The 19091-nt window shown below is 34.9% G+C and overlaps 1 protein-coding gene across 1 annotated transcript in view; it reads left to right on the forward strand.

Moving 5' to 3' along the window:
- The window catches only part of LOC150101502 (cytochrome P450 2J2-like), a 29183-nt gene extending 18636 nt beyond the window's left edge, over window positions 1-10547 (forward strand). The window contains exons 6-8 of the mRNA XM_090400718.1: window positions 2920-3175; window positions 4784-4971; window positions 10111-10547. Of these exons, the coding sequence (XP_090256844.1) occupies window positions 2920-3175; window positions 4784-4971; window positions 10111-10292 (626 nt within the window). The 3' untranslated portion in view covers window positions 10293-10547. The remainder of the gene's footprint in view (window positions 1-2919; window positions 3176-4783; window positions 4972-10110) is intronic.
- Window positions 10548-19091: the final 8544 nt, after the last annotated feature.

The following is a 19091-nucleotide window of genomic DNA, read 5'->3' on the forward strand; positions in this document are numbered from 1 at the left end:
TATCTGGGAAGGCTTTTATAACAGCAACTTGCATCAGTTGATATTGCTTTTCAATTTTGGAGTTTTTTAATGGTAGCCATGTTAGTTTTCCAGTTTGGCGTCTGGGTCAGGAGGTCCCCCCTATGATTCTTACTCCTACCCAGTTTAATGTGGGGAAAAGAAAGGGCTGGCCAGTTGTAAGACTTGTTATGTTTCTGTTTGAAAACAGTGGTTCTGTTAGTACAACTGATTCTGTTGATCCTGTCAGTGTGTGACGAATTTCTGTATTTTTCCACCGCTGTAGAGCATCTTTGTAAAAATGAGGTAGTTTAGGAGGTGGTGGTACAGAACTGGCCATTCGGAGGATTGTTGAAAGTGTTAGTCCTCGGTGGATGATTTCATGATGTAACTGAAGATGGTTACATAAGAATGATTGGACTGAAATGTCTTTAGCAGAAAGATTATCCTGAAAGATGTGATCTTGTTTTCAAGGGAAATTAGGCCTTGACCTCCCTTATTGAGTGGATTGCAGAGCATGTTGTCCAGTCAGTATTGTTCCATAGGAAACGTTGCCTTTTTAATATGATGAAGAAAGTCTTCAGGAGGTGTTAGTACTTTGAGGGTATGCCATAGAACACTCGTAGCCATCTGGTTGATTATTAGGATTCTTCCTCTAAGTGAGACATTGAACGAATGCTGTTCCATTTTCCTAGTACTTGTTTAAATCGGTTGTGCACCTGTGTCCAGTTCAGTGTATTATCTATTTTGGTGTTGCCAAGGTGTACACCTAAATATATTTGTCCTTCATTTGACCAGGTACATTCAATCGGAGAATCAGTTCTGGCCTTCCATCTGCCTGACCAGAAATCAGTGGTTTTTGTAGAGTTTAATTTGGCCCCTGAAGCTTGTGCATATAGTCTGGTGCTTCATTGGTTACTTTCATTTCTTTGTTATTACGAATTATTACTGTGACGTCATCAGCATATGCTGAGAGGGTTATTTTTTGATGTGACTCTATTATGCTGGTTCGTTTGAGATGATGGTGTCCTGTACTCTTTTTAAGAAGGGTTCTATGGCCAGTGTGTACAACTGTCCAGAGAGAGAGAGAGAGAGAGAGAGGACAGCCTTGCTTGATCCCTCTGGAGTATGGTAAAGTGCAGGTAAGTCTGTTGTTAATTTTTAAACAGAAGAGTGCATCTCTGTAGAGCAATTGCACTGTTTCAATGATGAGAGGACCATATCCTAATGACATTAAGACTTCATAAAGGTACTCGAGCTCTACCCTGTCGAAAGCCATTTCCTGATTAAGGCTGATGAGTGTTACGTTTTCATGTTGACAGTTTGCGATGTGGATGAGATCTCTTATTAAATGGAGGTTATCATGTATTGATCTTCCTGGAACAGAGTACGTTTGATGTCGGCCTATAACTTCAGGCAGTGTTGGCTTTATTCGGTTTGCTATAATTTTGGAAAAGATTTTGCAATCGATATTAATTAGGGAGATTGGACGCTAGTTTCGGATATCCATGTGGTCTCCTTTCTTTGGTATCAATCATGCTAGTGAGGTCGTGACGGATTCTGGGAGCCCACTGAGGTAGGCTTCTTGCAGTGTTTTAAGGAGAAGTGGCCCGAATTGGTTCCAGAAGACTTGGAAAAACTCTGTTGTGAGACCATCAAGGTCGGGAGAGTTATTCTTTGGCAAGGATGTGCATGCAATTTTCAGTTCCTCTAGAGCAGTGGTCACCAAAATGGTCGATATCGACCCCTGGGGGGGTCGATATCGAACTTGGATTACCTCCATCCTGAATGACAACGCAATTAAGAGTGAATCGTGGGAACAGTGACATGAATAGGACCTGTAAGATGGAACAAGGTCATGGAAATAGTTATGGAGGCCAATCAAGTGGGCTACCAATAAACGGATGAGTGGTACCCGCCCAGCCGGCGCGGCGGGAGCGAGATTGAATACGTATAAGTAAATAAGAACCGCGCACGTGTTGATCACAGTCTCATTTTTGGGCATCGACATACAAGTGAGCGTTTAATGTTCTAAAATGCATCAACATACATATTATAATCCAATCGTTATCCATTCAAGAAATAAACTTCTCTATGTTGAAGAGTTCAGCAGGGCTGGCAGTAATACCAGTGATATTAATACCAGTAGTTTATTAATATCACTAGCAATACCAGTGATATTACTAGTGATAGTAATAGTAGTAGTAAAAGTAATATAATAATATATATTATATTATACATACAATAAACACTGTAACTATAAAAGAAACAATCTAAAAACTCACATAAACATCTTTTTTGCTTGTTCTGTTATAATTACGTAATAGTAAATAGAGGGGGTCGATAAAAAGTCAGGAAACTCTTGAAGGGGTCCGTCGACCCCTTCAAGAGTTCCCTTCAAAGTTTCAAAGAAGTTTGGTGACCCCTGCTCTAGAGTGATTGGGTTTTCTAAGTGATTCCGATCTTTTGCAGAGATTCTTTTTGTTTCTTTCAGTATTTCGTGAAAGGCGTGAAGGGATGTTCCTGTAGAGCTATATTCATTCTTGTAGTATTGTAGGATATTTCGTGTATAGATCGTCCAGAGATGGAATAGCTCTGATGCCTATCTATTATTTCGTTCAGAGCTGGTTTAAGTTTGATGGCTATGACTTTTGATATTATTTTGCAGTCGGTGTTTATGGTGGAGATAGGTCGCCAGTTTCCTCATTTTATCTCCTCTCCTTTCTTTGGAATAAGCTTAATAAAATATGTTGTCATAAGATAGATTGATATATAGATAACCTATATATAGATATATGTGAATGATCAATATAAATTCATAAATTTGTATATAAATACCAACAACATAAACAAACTCATTCTCTATATTCAATCATTCGTATTGATTTTTATTGAGAAGGTTTTATTTTATTTATCTTTCAGAAAAGATGCTGGTGGGAAATATTCAGACGCTCTTTTTAGCAGGAAGTGACACCACAGCGACAACTATCTTATGGTGTCTTTTAGTGATGGCAGCATATCCAGAAGTTCAACGTCTTGTTCAGGAAGAAATCGATTCGACGATAGGAAGAGAAAAGATGCCTTCTTACGAGGATCGTTTAATATTACCTTATACTTCTTCGACAATATTAGAAATAATGCGATGGAAAACCCTCGTTCCACTGAATCTCCTAAGAGCGTAAGTTGATTACGAACTAATTGAATAATTTACTGTCTATTATCTTTATCCTTTCTGATATTTCTTTTTATCCGCTAATTAAAGAAACAGAAAGATATTATAAAGAGCAGAAGATTAAATAGAATCTATTAAAAAAAATGTTAAGGAAATGTCTGAAGGAGGTGGAATTCATCTAATTTATACGCAATGGAACTTTTCTTGTTTAAAATATTATGAGTCCCCACGCTTTACTTCTTATCAGATCGGAGTATTATACGATGCTTACGAATGATTTGAAGAGGATTTTCTTATGATCATTATAAACCACTGATATTTCCTCCCCTAGAGTACGCTACAAATCTCTTTCTCTCTTGTAACAGCTTAAATTATATTTTATATCTTCAATGAATTCTTTATTTTCTTAAGTTAAAACATTTAACCTTCTGAACTGAACATTGAAACATGTCAGAGTTTCATTTTGTGATAAATATTTTGCGACTTCTTCGATGTGCAGTCAGGTTATTATAAACTAATCCTGAACGAAATTAAAAATCCGACTAAATTATAACTGGATTTCGTGTTTCTTCATTTAATAATTGATAAGCACTATCGTTCTGGGTTGTTGTTATATATGTGTGTTACTTACATGATATGATATTTTTAGGAATTAAAAGTGTCTGTTTACAAATTTCAGTCATAACACGGATATAACAGACGGGGATCAAGACCAGTGAATGCAAATGTGCAATTGGATTATCAGTAGAATTGAGGGGAGAAAACTTTTTTTTATTTTGAATATTATTTTCACATGAAACGAACTTTCCTATGAATGGAGAGGTCAATAAGCTAACGTTATTTGGCTACGAAACATCATCAATTGATTTTCGTAACCCAAAATGGAAGGGACAGTAATTGTGACAGTCTGTTGCTGATAATTGGATTATTATTATTTTTTTTCTTGAAAATTATTACTGTGAGCGTTACTCGCCTCAAATGAACCAGTAACTCTCATTCACCATCATTCTTAAAGAATAAGATACAAGCGTTAGATTAACCCTATTTTGCAATGCTAGTTGAACGCAGCTGTTTAAACAAGATGTTTTCTAATCGAAGAATAGGACTACCGAGTAGACCTCAACATCAGTTGACTTAAATCTCTTGATGTTTCTCTCTATATTCATTATTTTTCTTGTTTTGGAGGTAGTACTAATCACAATATGATTCTTGCAACACACACACACACACACACACACACACACACACACACACACACACACACACACACACACACACACACACACACACACACACACACACACACACACACACACACACACACACACACACACACACACACACACACACACACACACACACACACACTAAAACCTCATGTGATTTTTAGAGTAGTGTTTTGCAACGTATATCCTAACATTGTCTTTAATATTATTTATCGATGAGAATGACCAATCAGTAACACAAAGATAATTATTCTTAATTCCTATTTTAAGGAATTATCGGAGTTTAGAAACTTTTACAAAAATAATAAGACAGTTTCAATAAAAAAGACAGTCTATCTAGTATATTTAACACGTTTACGTTTTCGTCCCATTTATTTACAACATTTAGTGCTTCAGAAGACACAACAATTGGAGGCTACGACATTCCTAAAGGAACTATTGTTGTGGCCAACATATGGGCGTGTCATCATGATCCAAAGCTTTGGAAAAATCCAAGTGAATTTAAGCCAGACAGATTTTTAACACCAGATAGAAAATCTTTTGTGAAACCAGAATATTTCATTCCATTTGCGATGGGTAAGTAAGCTCTTGGAAAAGCACGTTATTTTACGAAACGCATGACATGTTAAATGTATATTTGGTTTAGGATTCTCTTTTAATATTTAATTATGTATTTATTTCAGTTATGAAATATGTTCTTTGTCGTCAGTAGTTAGTGGAATAGTAGTTACTAGGAAATGCTGCTACTAGTTATCAAAGAAACAGCCATTTCGGCAATAGTAATTATGTCGACACAGTGAAAGATGGTTGGTTCTCTTTAGAGGACAGGAATTAAAGCTACGAGATTACTCCCATGATTTACATCGCCGAAATTAATTGATATAACTCTTTCTTTGATGATTTCTATTAAATACTGACCGAGAGTTCACTTATGAATAATACAAGTCTCTATCTCTACGGCAGACTGCAAAAGAAAATAGCAAACAAAAATAATCCAGCAAAGGTGATGAATATAAACAAGCTAAATCATTATTTATTTCTTGATTTATTTTATGTGAATGGCATAAAAGTTTAAAATGCACAAATGGCAATAACACCGAATGCAAAAAAAAAAAAAAAAAAAGGAAAATGAAAGCGAGTTATCAATTAAGATGACGGAAATTTTGGTATCCTAATAGAGATAATATATACTACCGTAGGATTTACAGTGACAGAAATAGATATCTATACCTTTAAACGAAATATTTATTCACTTCATTAAATATTGGATATTTTGAAAAACAATAAAAAAAATCACAAATATATTATCAACTGGACATATAGATCTCATTATGACATATAGATAGTCATAGTCAATACATAACGATTTACTTCTAAGAAAAATACAATACATTCTCTTAAAATTTTATTGCCAACAAATTCGACCAAGCCATGGTACTAAAAAGAACTAGTTCACAAATTTTCCACAATAAGTTTATAAGTAATAAGATTCAACTTAAAACGATATACCTCTAAACATTGAGATTATACGATAAATACACTAATGTTAGAAGCTTACTACGTACATCGATACATATCAAAAGTCAAACTGAAAGATGCCCTCTCGTATCTATATTCCAAAACGAATCCCGGAAATGAGAGACAATATCTAGTTAACAGACGTTTCGTATAACACACTTTGAGCAATTACATCTGGCAATTCGGAAACTGGGCAATACATTATTCCATATAGGTATTATATCCACTCCATAAGAAACGTCTGTTTCTTATGGAGTGGATATTTCTTATGACTCCATTTCCTTGACAGAACCCAGCACGATCTAAATGCAGTAAACGATTATTTTTACAATAACTCATTTATAATAAACAATAATTTCACAAACTTTCCAGAAACACTTGCAAAATAAGATAACATTTGGCGCTATCTGGTAGACTGCTATTTTAAATGGACCGAAGTCACTGAATACTTTCAGAAGAAACTTCATATTATTGCCATTGTATTTAGTCATCAGAATTAGAGACGTTGCACAAAAGGATAATTTCCACAGCAGAAGAATCCCGGAAACGGGAGTTTCAATATGCAGTACACACGAACAACAAAAACTCTTTAAAGGAAAAACATCGACGTATTAATTTGCAGGCTAGGTTGGCAGAGTAGTTTGCGTACCCGTTCTTCCATCAACAGGCTACAGGTTCGGAAAATAGATGGGAATAGACATTTGTAATTGTGTTTAGGTGGAAAATGATTTTTATCACCCGGTGTGGGATTACCATCCCTCTTATCAGAGGCCAGAAGTGGTTTGAAAAGTTTCAAGTTTGGTCTCTAGTGGAGTGCTTCCGGACTATGTAAAAAATAAAATAAAATACATAAAGTTAAACAAAATTTATAAAAAGAAAATCCTTAAACAGTCTATCTATTTTGTGGCTCCGCCCACCGAGAAGGAATATCTTTTACCCACTCAACCTACGAAATGTAATGTAAGTTCATAAAGTAAATCTTTAGTGGGCGGAGCAACATAAGAAAATGCTTACCAGATGCTTTAATCATCCCAGAGAGAAAAGAGAGAAGCAAATACGTAAGCCAGTTTTAAATCATGTATTCCGATAAATCTGTTTTACAAAAGAGTTTTTGTGTTTAATGCATCATGCATATTTCAAAGGAAAACGTAAGTTTAGAGAAACGTATATCATAAAAAGAATCCTTGCAACCTGTCACTTTTAATGTGATCTAGATTCTGGAACACTTCGTCTTGATGATATATTGGAACAGAGCGAAAGATATTTAGAGAGGTGTAAACAACAGCTGCCAATGATCCCAATCATAAAGCTTTGAAAACCTACAATGCTAACAGAATGACAATGAGTTTAGACGAAAACAGTCATCATAAAATACAGTACATTTAATCATACATACACGCGTGCCTTGGAAGACAATGCTTATGTTCTCACAAAATTCCAACAGTACCTAAACAATTCAATGAAGAACTGTATTTAGAGAAAGAGAAACATGTTTAGAGAAAGATGAGGAATAGGCATCCTTGGATTTCATTTCCCCTCAGGCGTAATCAGCTCAGTCACCTAGACAGCTGACTATGAGATGATGGGTGTTGTATGTCGTACTTCACCCTCCCCTCCTCTCTCTCTCTCTCTCTCTCTCAATTTCTTTTCCATAATCCGGTGGCATTAACTTATTACTTTGACCTGACTAGGCTGAGAGATGGAAATTTGCTGTCAGTTCAACATCAAACATTTAGTTAGGAATGAAAGAGCTCCGTTTACTATTTTTTATGGAATTATAAAGGTGTAGAAGGATTATTTTTTGTCTCCTTGACTGACACATCACCGATTCATATTACATAAGTGCAATTGTAATTTCCTTAAATAACTGGTTACAAATCAAATGAAAATACTTTTCAGAATATTGTAATACACTTCATTACTGAACTTTCAAAAAATGTATATATGTAAATATAAATATATAGGTATCCGGAGAGTTCATCGAAAACAGTTAATTGAAAGACAATCCATCGAAAGGGCATTTCATCGAATGAATAATTCATCGAAAATGCAATTCTTCGAAAAAACATTTCACCGAAAATTTTTAATTTTCAAAAATGTTATGAGAAAAGTGATCCATGTATAACAATAACTGAACCGTGCAGAGTGAGATAGCAATGCTACTTTAATAGGGAATAATTATAGAACAATATGGTTCTTATAGTCTTTCTTGTCCGATAACTGTTTCATGTCTGTTCATGGGTCTGATTTGCCTGTTTCCTGGAGGAAAAGTCCAGTCATCTCCATATTATGCCTGCTAACTTACCTTCAGCTGAACAGGACTGATAAAAGTTATGCGCGTCGTAAATGGGATTCCAACTACCCAGGTCTTTCTAACTAAACGGCTTCGTTTATACCAGACTGAACTAGCCTCCATTATTATTATTGCTATTAGTAGTAATATGCGACTTCAATACAACAATTATTATGGGATGAATTTTACTCAGATTCGCTATTTGAAGCTTTTGCAAGAAAATGTCTAACCGTTCCAGTTTTCAGTTCAGCTATATTCAGGGCAACAAAGAAATAACGTGTCCAAATAATGTACTGTATTACAATAACTCTCTGGCTTAGCGGAATTAGCAGAAGTTGGTACAAGAAGCTGTCTGTATGATTAATTTTTTGTTCTAAATGGATCACTTTTATCACAACATTTTCGAAAAAAAAAGGTTTCGAAATGATATTAGCAATTCCGCTTTGGCTGGATGCAATTTAATGAAATTTTAGTTAAAATTTTCGGTGAATTGTTTTTTCGATGAATTGTCTTTCGATTAACTGTTACGATGAATTCATGGAACCAAATATATAATTTGTAAAATAAAACTTAAACTTAACTTTAAACTGAAAATGGTGAGGGGTCACATTTCATTTTACATTATAATGACTAATGATAGTCTTAGAATACTCGAGATCTGCGAGCTCCACGTTTTCGTTGAATGATGACTAAACATGCAACGTCATACCGTGTTTGTTTGTCGTTACTCTGATGCGAATTATTTAATATTTCTAATGACTCATCCGGTGATCTGAGGAAGGAGATGTAGTCAGTGTAGGCTATATTTGTATGCTGCGTTTCAGTTGATTTTTTTCTCTGTTATTTACACTATTTGATTTATATTTTCGTTTATCTGCACGTGTTCTGACTTGGATGTGTACAATGTGTTATAAACGAATCTCTATACGCAGATATCTAAACCTATCCATTCAAGACTAAAAAAGTAGCGAATGGGGAGATATTGAAGGTCGTAGGAACCTTCACGTCTTCTTTGGTGTGGAGAAAGCAAATTTTATTCCTTGTTTAAGCAATATTTTTTAAATCTTATCCATGACAGATACAATAGCCATACCCATCCTCTAATTCTCTTTTATCTGTCGTTCTCTGTGTATATTATTTGAGAATGTTCAAGAAACTGAAAAAAAATATCACGTATCGTGGGGAACATTATAAAGAAAATCATCACTCCGAAAATTGAAAATTGAAAAAAGAAATCCACTACTCCTTTAGAATGTTGACCATCATTTTAACTAGGATATTTTTGAAGGATAAGAATGAAGGATTTAGTAATTTTCTTATTTTCTTCTTATTGGTAGATATGTTTATGACCTTTCTCAAAGAAGTTTTATAATACTAATTTCTTCTATCACAACTAGTGGTTTTGAGACATTCCATGGCAATATATTCTTATGTGTGTTCGTTTTAAGAGACCATCCCGGAATCCTTCGGGATGGTCTCTTTAAAAATAGTTGGAGATCTGTGTTTTTCAAATCTTTCAATGAAGCTAATGTTATTTTAAAAGTTGTTATGATGACAGAAAAAAAGTGTCATGTAGTTGTTTTGCTGATACTAGTCATGTGATCAACACATCATCCACACATGATTATGGTACGTAATTCACTGTTCGTCTTTTTCCAGGACGTGATTTTCAGAGTATTGCATTTTTTTGTCACCTTCCTGATGAATTGTACTATAAAGTACTCAAAACTAGTAAATGTTTAAAATCAATAATATAATTTGTCAAAAAATGGACTCCATGTGGAAATTGTACTAGACTTTAACCATATCATCCATTATTTGACACTTAAATTGCCTTTGTATTTTAAATTTCGTTAGTATTGATGTTCATTTTCAAATCCAATTTTACCCTATTTATATTTTAGGTAAACGAAATTGTCCAGGCGAGAAAATGGCGAATGTTGAAACATTCCTATATTTCACAACGATTTTGCAACATTTTGATGTTAGGTCACCAGATGGAAGAAGCACTGTTGATCTAGAAGGAACTCATATGGTATCAATACATCCGAATTGCCAGAACCTGCATTTCATGAGAAGAAAGTAACATATAATAAGATAAAATCAAAGGGAAAACCGAAAGGAATATATTGACATAGCAGAATAGAAAGAGAAAAAGAAAAATCAACAAAAGAAAGAAAGAAACTAAGAAGAACAAAACGTAATTTATTGTGCTTCTTCTCTTCTTCTTCTTCTTATTATTATTATTAATAATATTATTATTATTGTCATTGTTACCGTATTTTTCGCATTATAAGATGCACAGTTTTGTTGGGCGCATCATATTTTTCATGTCGAATTTTTGAAAATATATATATTCTTCGCAGTTTAAAAAACGAATTATGCATCAAATGTTTTATAAATATTAACTTTCTATTTTAAATTTTAATGCATGTATTATGCATTTATTAGATTCAAAAACAATTATTCTCCAATATCATCAAATCATTAAAAATCGAACATATATAAACAAAATAATTTTTTATAAATTTCATTAATCTGTTTTCAAATTCATCTTCATCTTCACTCTGAAAATGTTTGAACTTTTTACTTCATCCGAACCCGAGTCACCGCTATCTTGAAATAATCAGTCACCCTCCACACAATCAAGAGAATTACTAATGCCACACGTTTGTGTTTTGCAGAATTTGCTTATATTAAGTGCTACTCTTGTTTCCTCCAAGTCATGCCATTTATTTTTCTTTTGGCGGAGATTCCAAAGTGCCGCTCTGCTGCCTTATTGCCATCCTTTTTTGCGTAGTCAATCACACGACGCTTAAACGTTGTCGTATTACTATGTCTGTGCTTCGTAGAATCCATGGGTTATAAAAAAAATTAAATATAATAATGTATTGACTACTAGTTTAAATTCGTGACTGTTAGCAATCGTGCAACGATTCAAAATGATCACGCATTACCAACAAGCGATGACTCAACTTAAGATGCACCGGTTTATAAGACCGATTCGGCTTATAGGATGCATCCCAATTTTCAGATAAATTTTAAGTACCAAAACAGCGCGTCTTATAAGGCGAAAAATATGACATTATTTTGTAAGTTATTTCTACACATGTAGTGAAGTTCAACGTAAACTGTTTGGAAGGTGTATTCAAGAAATGAAATAAAATAACTGTTAATTGCTTAGTTACTAATTCTGCAATACACATTACACACAATATACACAAATCTCAAAGAACAAAAATCTCAAAGAACAGTAGTAACTCTTCTTTCAGATTTTTTATTACTTTTATTTATGTATATTTAATTGATATCAGATAGGTGATATCCTGTTGAAAAATTAATTAAATGAAATGTGATGTGTGAAGGATATGCTCTATATTAAGTGCTACTCTTGTTTCCTCCAAGTGCCATTGATGATAGCCGATGACCTGCAACAGAGTGTAGAAGATCAACTGCAGGCCAGTAAAAATTGCAAAATTTCTCTCTCTCTCTCTCACTGGCGTGAGACAGAGAGAGAGGTCCAGCAGAACAAAGCATACAGTTGGATGCTGCTTGTAGACCACGGGATGTAAAGGATGATAGGGATAGGCATCGGCAAATAAGCTAAATGGATATAGGACCATTAATTATTATGGGGAAATTCAGCTATGGAAACATAGACTGGAAAGAACTGAATAAATTCAGTTACTAAGCAGTAATCACTTGAGGCATCATGTGATGGAATGTGCTAGCAGTTTGTGTGAACTAGATCTAATAAATGCATCTGAGAATTTTTCTGTAATCAATATCATAATATTGCCACCAATGGATGGGAGAGATCATATTGTCCTGACCTGGAAGGTGACTATATGTGTGGAGAATTCTGTTAATTAGAGGTGTATGTGAAATTCCAGTAATGGTAATTATCACAAGTTTAGGAGGGTGCTTGGATCAGTGTTATGGCATGCCGAACTGCAAGGACTGAGTGTTGATGGTGCACGTAAAGTGTAAAAGGAATGCTTTAGGCAAGTAACAGCAGAATTGCTGTCTATAGATGTCATGGCTGGTTGGGGTGTTAAATTTGTGTGAAGATAGTAGTTTTACTGTTCTGTGTGGTTTGAATGTTGGAGATTGGATGTTGGATGGTTTTTTTAGGTGAGCCATTCGGCGAGTCCACAAAGTATTGGAGTCTTTTATGAAGCTTTGTTATGTGGTTTCAGAGCTGGTGGTGTTGGAGAACAATCTAGCAATTGGGTGATCAGATGGCAGATTTGTTGCCCGTTATTTTATGAGGAAGTTAATTTGTCTCTGTAGTGGTTTCATTTTGCATTTCTTATTTACGTTCTAAGGCGATTCCTTGTTATCTTATATTCTGATTTGTAAGTTGCGTTATTTGAATATCGCTTTAATTGTTGAACAGAATATCCTTTCTGTGCAAAAGGATACATAGATAGAAGAAAATAACACGCCAAAATATTCGCATAATTGAGAGAAAGACAAGAGAGAGAGAGAGAGAGAGAGAGAGAGAGAAACCAAGAGAAAAAGGAAAGAAAGAAAACTAAGAACAAAATCGTAATTCATTGTTCTTATGCTTATTATTAATTTTGTACTTTCTTTACACATACATTATAATTCAAAGTAAACTATTTGCAATGTGCATGTAAAAATGAAATAAAATTAAATAAAATAACTGTAACTGGTGTACTTACTAATTTCCAATACACATTCCACACAATACTCACAGTAGCTAAAGGCTTCGAGATTTCTAAGAATTTCAACAGAAATTTAAGAAATGGGTGTACAAAAATATGCATTTTATTTGTTAATTTTTATTTATTTGTATTTAGTTGATTTCATCAAAAAAAAATCAGCTAACGCCTATGTTGTTCCCGTATAGGGAGTAGGCGGGACATTTTACCCTATCTAACTTTTGGAGACTGAGTGGGCAGTTCAATCTCCACTGGTAACCAATCAGAGAGATAGCTAGCCCAGGGCTATCACTGATTCATCGGTACGCAGTGAAGAATGCGGCAAGCTAGTGCCGCCATCTTGTGGTCTCTAACCCTAACACAATATCTTTAATTCTACGGTTGATTTTCTTGAGTTTACGGGACGTAAAACCCAAGTTTCGGGGAGAAAAAAACCGCCAGCCCGTGCCAGAGATCGACTAACTCGGAAACCGGACGAAAAAAGGCTTAGAAAAATTCCTCTAGTTATTGACTAGATTTGAACCACCAAATCCTTTCTTCGTGCGATCAAACACTGTAGAGTGAAAACGCCACTTCTCCTGAGCTACACAGGCTCACTTCAGTTAGTTGATATCTTGTAGAAATATTAATTAAATTATATGTCCATTTTAAGGGTACATGCAGCGGGATGCTTTTGTAGATTAGGACATGTAAAGGAGGAGGATAAAGATAATATTATTAGATCTTGAATAAAGACCTTTCATCAAAAGGATCATTCATTCAAGATTTAACAAGAATACAATAATAACCAAGAAATACTTGTACTGTTAGTAAAGAAACAAATTGTTAATAGAGAACATAATTGATTTACCTTAAAGTGAAGTAAAAAAGGTGGAATTTGTCTCTCTTGATAGAAATATTGTTTCAAGCACTTACTAGTGCTTGAAAACAATAGTAAGAAACAAATACTCTATGGAAAATATATGTCAATGCAAACAAAAGTCCAAAGGTTGTGTGTCAGTTACCCACGATAAGTGTAACGCCCGAAGCGAAGGCATTCGTGGAAAGCGAATTGAACTCGCGTTCCCCGAAAAGAGAACTCTTGAGGAGAAGAGTTGTGACTATACAACTTAAGGGCCAATAGGAAGGCAGCATGAGAAAACTTCTGCAACGAAAAGAGGGCGCAATAAGGGATAATAAATGCGGGTGTCAAGCCTAGTTTTTTTCTGTTCCTGTTTTCATTCGTACCCACGATGCTGACCAGTGGAAGGGAATTCTATGGCATCGGACTGCAACTTTCTCCCCATTGCTGACTAGCGAGAATCGGGCGAGCTGTACGCGAGATGACGGCGTCCACTGACTCAGGCCATCGGTAGAAGTGCTTCCAGAATGAGACAATGGAAATTTCCTCCAGGGAGACGGGTAGTCTGACGATAATGACCAGCGAGACGAGAGTTTGCCCAGCAGAGTGCAGAAAATGGGTGTACGTGACGAGCGAAGTGACCTCCACGTGGACGCAAACCACTGAAGCAGATTTAGTATAGGTATTGCGATAAGCTTTTTATATGTTTAAACCTAATTGTAAAACTCACTAGATCTTTAATAAACATGTTTTACTATGTAAGCCTGAGTTTTGCTAGAGCATGAGACTAATTTACCTATGCATAAGGGTAAGGTATAGAATAATTAGAAAGGATAAGGCCATGACTGCAAACTGAGATCTCTACAGATGCTTTATATATTTAACGAATTTAGGTAGCTGCTAGAACTTCTGGGAAAGTTTTTCTGAGCAAGAATTCTTCTGTCCTAAGACTATGACTGGCGCAGCTGGAACATACAAATTTGTCAGAGTTCGAAAAGGAGACGGTCCCAGAGAGATAGATTGGAGATCTCATTCTTAGTTGGCACAAGAGGGGATAATAGTAACATAGATCTAAAGAAAAAACACGACGTAACAGTATGCATCGGCAAATAAGCTCAATGAGTGAAGGACGGTTAATTTTATGGGGGACTTCACTATAGGAATGTAGATTATAAGAAAGAGAGGACACATACTAAGTTGACAATTACCAAGTAGTAATTACATGAGGCAGAATGTCATGGAATGTGCTAGGGGGTTGGGATTATTTGGGTGTATATCCATATATATTTAAATTATGCGTATACATTTGCACTACATGTAAATAGTACTGCTACTACTACTACTACTACTAATAATAATAATTTTAACACTTTATTATGTCTTAAAGAAATATATGTTTTAATAAATACATAAATTACATACAAATAATATAAAAGTTAATCAATAATACTACATTTCCTTTCATGTGACTAAACAATAAATTCTAATTGATATCATTATAATATACATGATATGCGATATAATAGCATGATTAATGTATTATTAGTAATAATAATAATAATAATATCACAATAATAATTTACTATTGTAGTTCGCAGTTACACATGGAAGTGTGATTGTATAGTGAAGTTTACATTTTTTTTCAGGTTGACAAAATATGATCATACGGAATATGTACAACATATACAATTAACACATAGTATATTCTGTTTAGTACAGACATATGGTAAATAATTTTTTTTAAAAATTTCAATTTGCAGTTTATTTTAATTCAAAATTTACATTTGGAGCTTTTTTTTTGTTAGCCACAGGGAACGATGAATACGTTCATTTTACTTTTTCCCCAATTTTTTTAAAAAAGTCATAATTTTTAATAACAATAACAATAATACTATTATTAATTGATCTTTGACAATAGTTACACTTATTTAATACCATGATACAAAAATAATAAGAAATAAAGATAATAACAAAAGTCTCATTGACTATGTTATTGTTGATAGTGATGTATTCTCCCTGGTGTAGGACACCAGAGTGTACAGAGGATTTGACATTGGAAGCGATCACTATTTAGTCTTGAGCAGGATAAAATTGAATTTCATATTGAAAAGAATAACATGTAAGAAAGTTTTAAAGCGAATAAAAGTTGAGCAACTCTCAGATGTGAACTGTTGACTAAAATACACAAAGATTATTGAAGAAAAAATGAAAGAGTTTGAGAACAGGAACCAAACCTTGGAGATTCAGTGGCAAGCCTTGAAGAAAACCCTGATTGATTCAGCCAGAGAGGCATGTGGTGAGGTAGTCTGCAAGGATAGAAAAATTAGAACTTCATGGTGGACACAGGAAGTTAAAGAGGCAGTGAAGGAAAAGAAGAAAGCATATCAAAAGTTCCTGGCAAATAAGTCAATTTTTGCTCTTAGAGAATACAGAGACAAATGTAAGAAAGCGAAACACTGTGTAAAACTAGCTAAACAAAAGTCAAGGGATGACTTTAGCAGGAACACAGAAAATAAATATCAAGAAGATAGTAAGATATTCTGGAGGTTGAAGAAGCTTTGAAATGGATAAAAGAGTGCTATAAAGGAGTTAGAGATGATAAAGGTCACATGAAAACAGGAGAAAAAATATCCTTGAAGTATGGAGTAATTATTTCGAAAAATTGCTAAATGATATAAGCAGTGAGAGCACAGTGGTAAAAAAACACTCAGCATGCATACAGTCAGGAATACATATCCATACTTCAAGTAGAAGAAGCCATCAAAGGCTTGAAATGTGGAAAGGCAGCAGGAGTAGATGACATTCGACCAGAAATGCTGAAGTATGGTGGTATAAACAGTGGCTGCACTGCATAGTTCAGAAAGCCTGCACAGAGGGACGAATTCCCGATGATTGGAGTAGAGCTCTAATAGTATCCATATATAAAAAGGGAAATAAAACTGAATGTGAGAATTACAGAGGTATTTCCCTACTAAGTGTTCCTGCCAAGATCTGCAAGTATACTTGAGAAACGGTTGAGAAGAATTGTGGAAGAAAAGCTTAGTGAAAAACAAGCTGGATTCAGGCCAAATAGAGGCAGTCAGGATCAGATGTTCACTTTATTACAAATAGTTGAAAAATCATGGGAATATAACAAACATTTGTATTTAAATTTTGTCTATCTGGAAAAGGCATATGATACGGTGCCAAGAGAAAAGCTGTTCAATACGCTGCAGTTATATGGTGTCAATGGGGCATTACATCAAGCAATACTTAGTCTTTATATGAGTTGTAAGTCAGCAATCAGAATTGAAGAAAGTACAGGAAGTTGGTTTAATGTTAAATCTGGTGTGAGACAAGGATGTACATTATCCCCTCTGTTATTCATTATGTATATGGATCACATTATGAAGGAAAGTGGTAATAAACATGATATCAGAAATGGAGCTGTTAATGTCAGCTCTTTGCTTTATTCGGACGATGTTATACTTCTAAATAAATCCTCTACAAGTTTGCAAGATTCCCTGACTAAATTGAATAACTGTTGTAATAGATATGGTATGAAAGTCAGCATTAAAAAAACAAAGACAATGAAAATAGGTAGAATTGTTGAAAATGTCAACTGTAAACGGAGAAGCTGTGTAACAAGTAAAACATTTCAGCTACTTAGGCACGATTTTTACTGAAGATGGTAAATTAAATATGGAAATAGACAACAGAATCAACAATGCTGGTATAGTAGGCAGTCAATTGAATAAATTCATATAGAATAAGAAAGAAATTAGTTGGAACACTAAATTAGCTGTATACAAGACAGTGTTCAAACCAGTTTTAACTTATGGATCTGAGAGCTGGGTCAGAAGTAAAACACTTGACCAAAGACTAGAGACCGCAAATATGAGAGTCCTGAGAAAGATTAGAGGCATGAACAGATGGCATCAATGGCAATATCATATTAAAAACGAGGATATTAGGAAAGAACTTGACATTGTCTGCCTCCAGAAATACGTTAGCAGAGCTAATCTCAGCTGGTATGGTCACGTAAACAGAATTGGCGAGGAAAGATTAGCAAAACCAGTTTTCTCTGCCAGGTTATCAGGAAAACGACCCAGAGGAAGACCAAGATATCGGTGGATTAATACGGTAAAAAGTGCTTTAGGCGATAGAAATATAAGATCTGATAATGTTGGAGTCTTGACAAGTAACATACTTATTTGGAGGAAAATTGTAGATAGGAAGTTAGTAATGATGTAAATTTTTCATGTAGTACTATCATATTTTTAAACCCCTTGAGGGTATATGTTAGGAATTTGATGATGGTGATGATAATGATACAAAGATATCATTGCTAACTTTTATTTATTTACTTTTTATTTTATTTTTTTAATGTTGAGCCCATACACGAGAGGTTGGTTGATCAACCTATAGTACTATAGTACCGTGTTGGAAAAGAAGGAACTTGTTCACATTTCATTTAAATGACTGTATATTGTATTCCTTGGGGAACACAAAAGGAGGCAAGACTGTTCCTTAGTATAGCAGTTGCAAGTATGAAGGAGGAGGAGGAGGAAAAGAAACTTGATCTATAGGTTTCAAGGTGCACTTGTGAAGGAATTTTCAGCAGCAGCTGCTGCACATGTTCCGACGAGCTTAGTACTAAATGGGGGAATTATTGATGCTATTTCAGATCAACATTTCTCGTGGCAATATTTGTAGAATATACATATTGCAGAAACCAATCTTCTGTGCGAAAGTGGGGATTGAGTTGGTAAGGGTTGGGTCATTAATAAGTCTGATTGCTCTCCTCTGTATTGAGTGAAGCCTTTTGAGAGAGCTTTTGGGGACCCCACTATACATGTGAGTTCAGTATTCGACAGCTGGGCAGATCTGTGATTTGTATAAGGTTAATAGTTGTTTAGGGGTGAAGTAACATTTTGAGCGAAGGAGAAATTCTAGTCTTTTAGAAGCTGAGGATGCAATGGTTGTGATGTGTTTGTGCCAGAAGTGGCTTGATGTCTGAGTAATTTCAAGGAGAAATCTCAAATTGTCTGGAAATTTGGGTGTTGTCAAAAATAATACTGGGAGTGAATGGTTTTTTTTATGAGAAATAAGACAGTACTGGGTTTTATTAGCATTGCAATTCACTAGGTTATCTGAAACCAATTGGAGGATGGTTGGAAGACCAGAATTGAGGGCAGTGACGTTTGGTGTTCTGTAGGTTGAGATGAGTTGTGTAGAGTAAGGTTCATCAAATGAAAGGGAGGAGTGCAATATGCTGTCATCTGCAAAACTGTGTATTGGGTTGGAGGTCAATTGAAGTAGGTCATTGATATATATAGAGCAGGGAGACGGTTGGTGAGAGGACAGAACCTTCTGA

The sequence above is a fragment of the Typopeltis vanoorti genome, chromosome 11, assembly GCF_054136105.1.
Source record: "Typopeltis vanoorti isolate ZY-2024b chromosome 11, IOZ_Tvanoo_1.0, whole genome shotgun sequence".
NCBI lineage: Eukaryota > Metazoa > Arthropoda > Arachnida > Uropygi > Thelyphonidae > Typopeltis > Typopeltis vanoorti.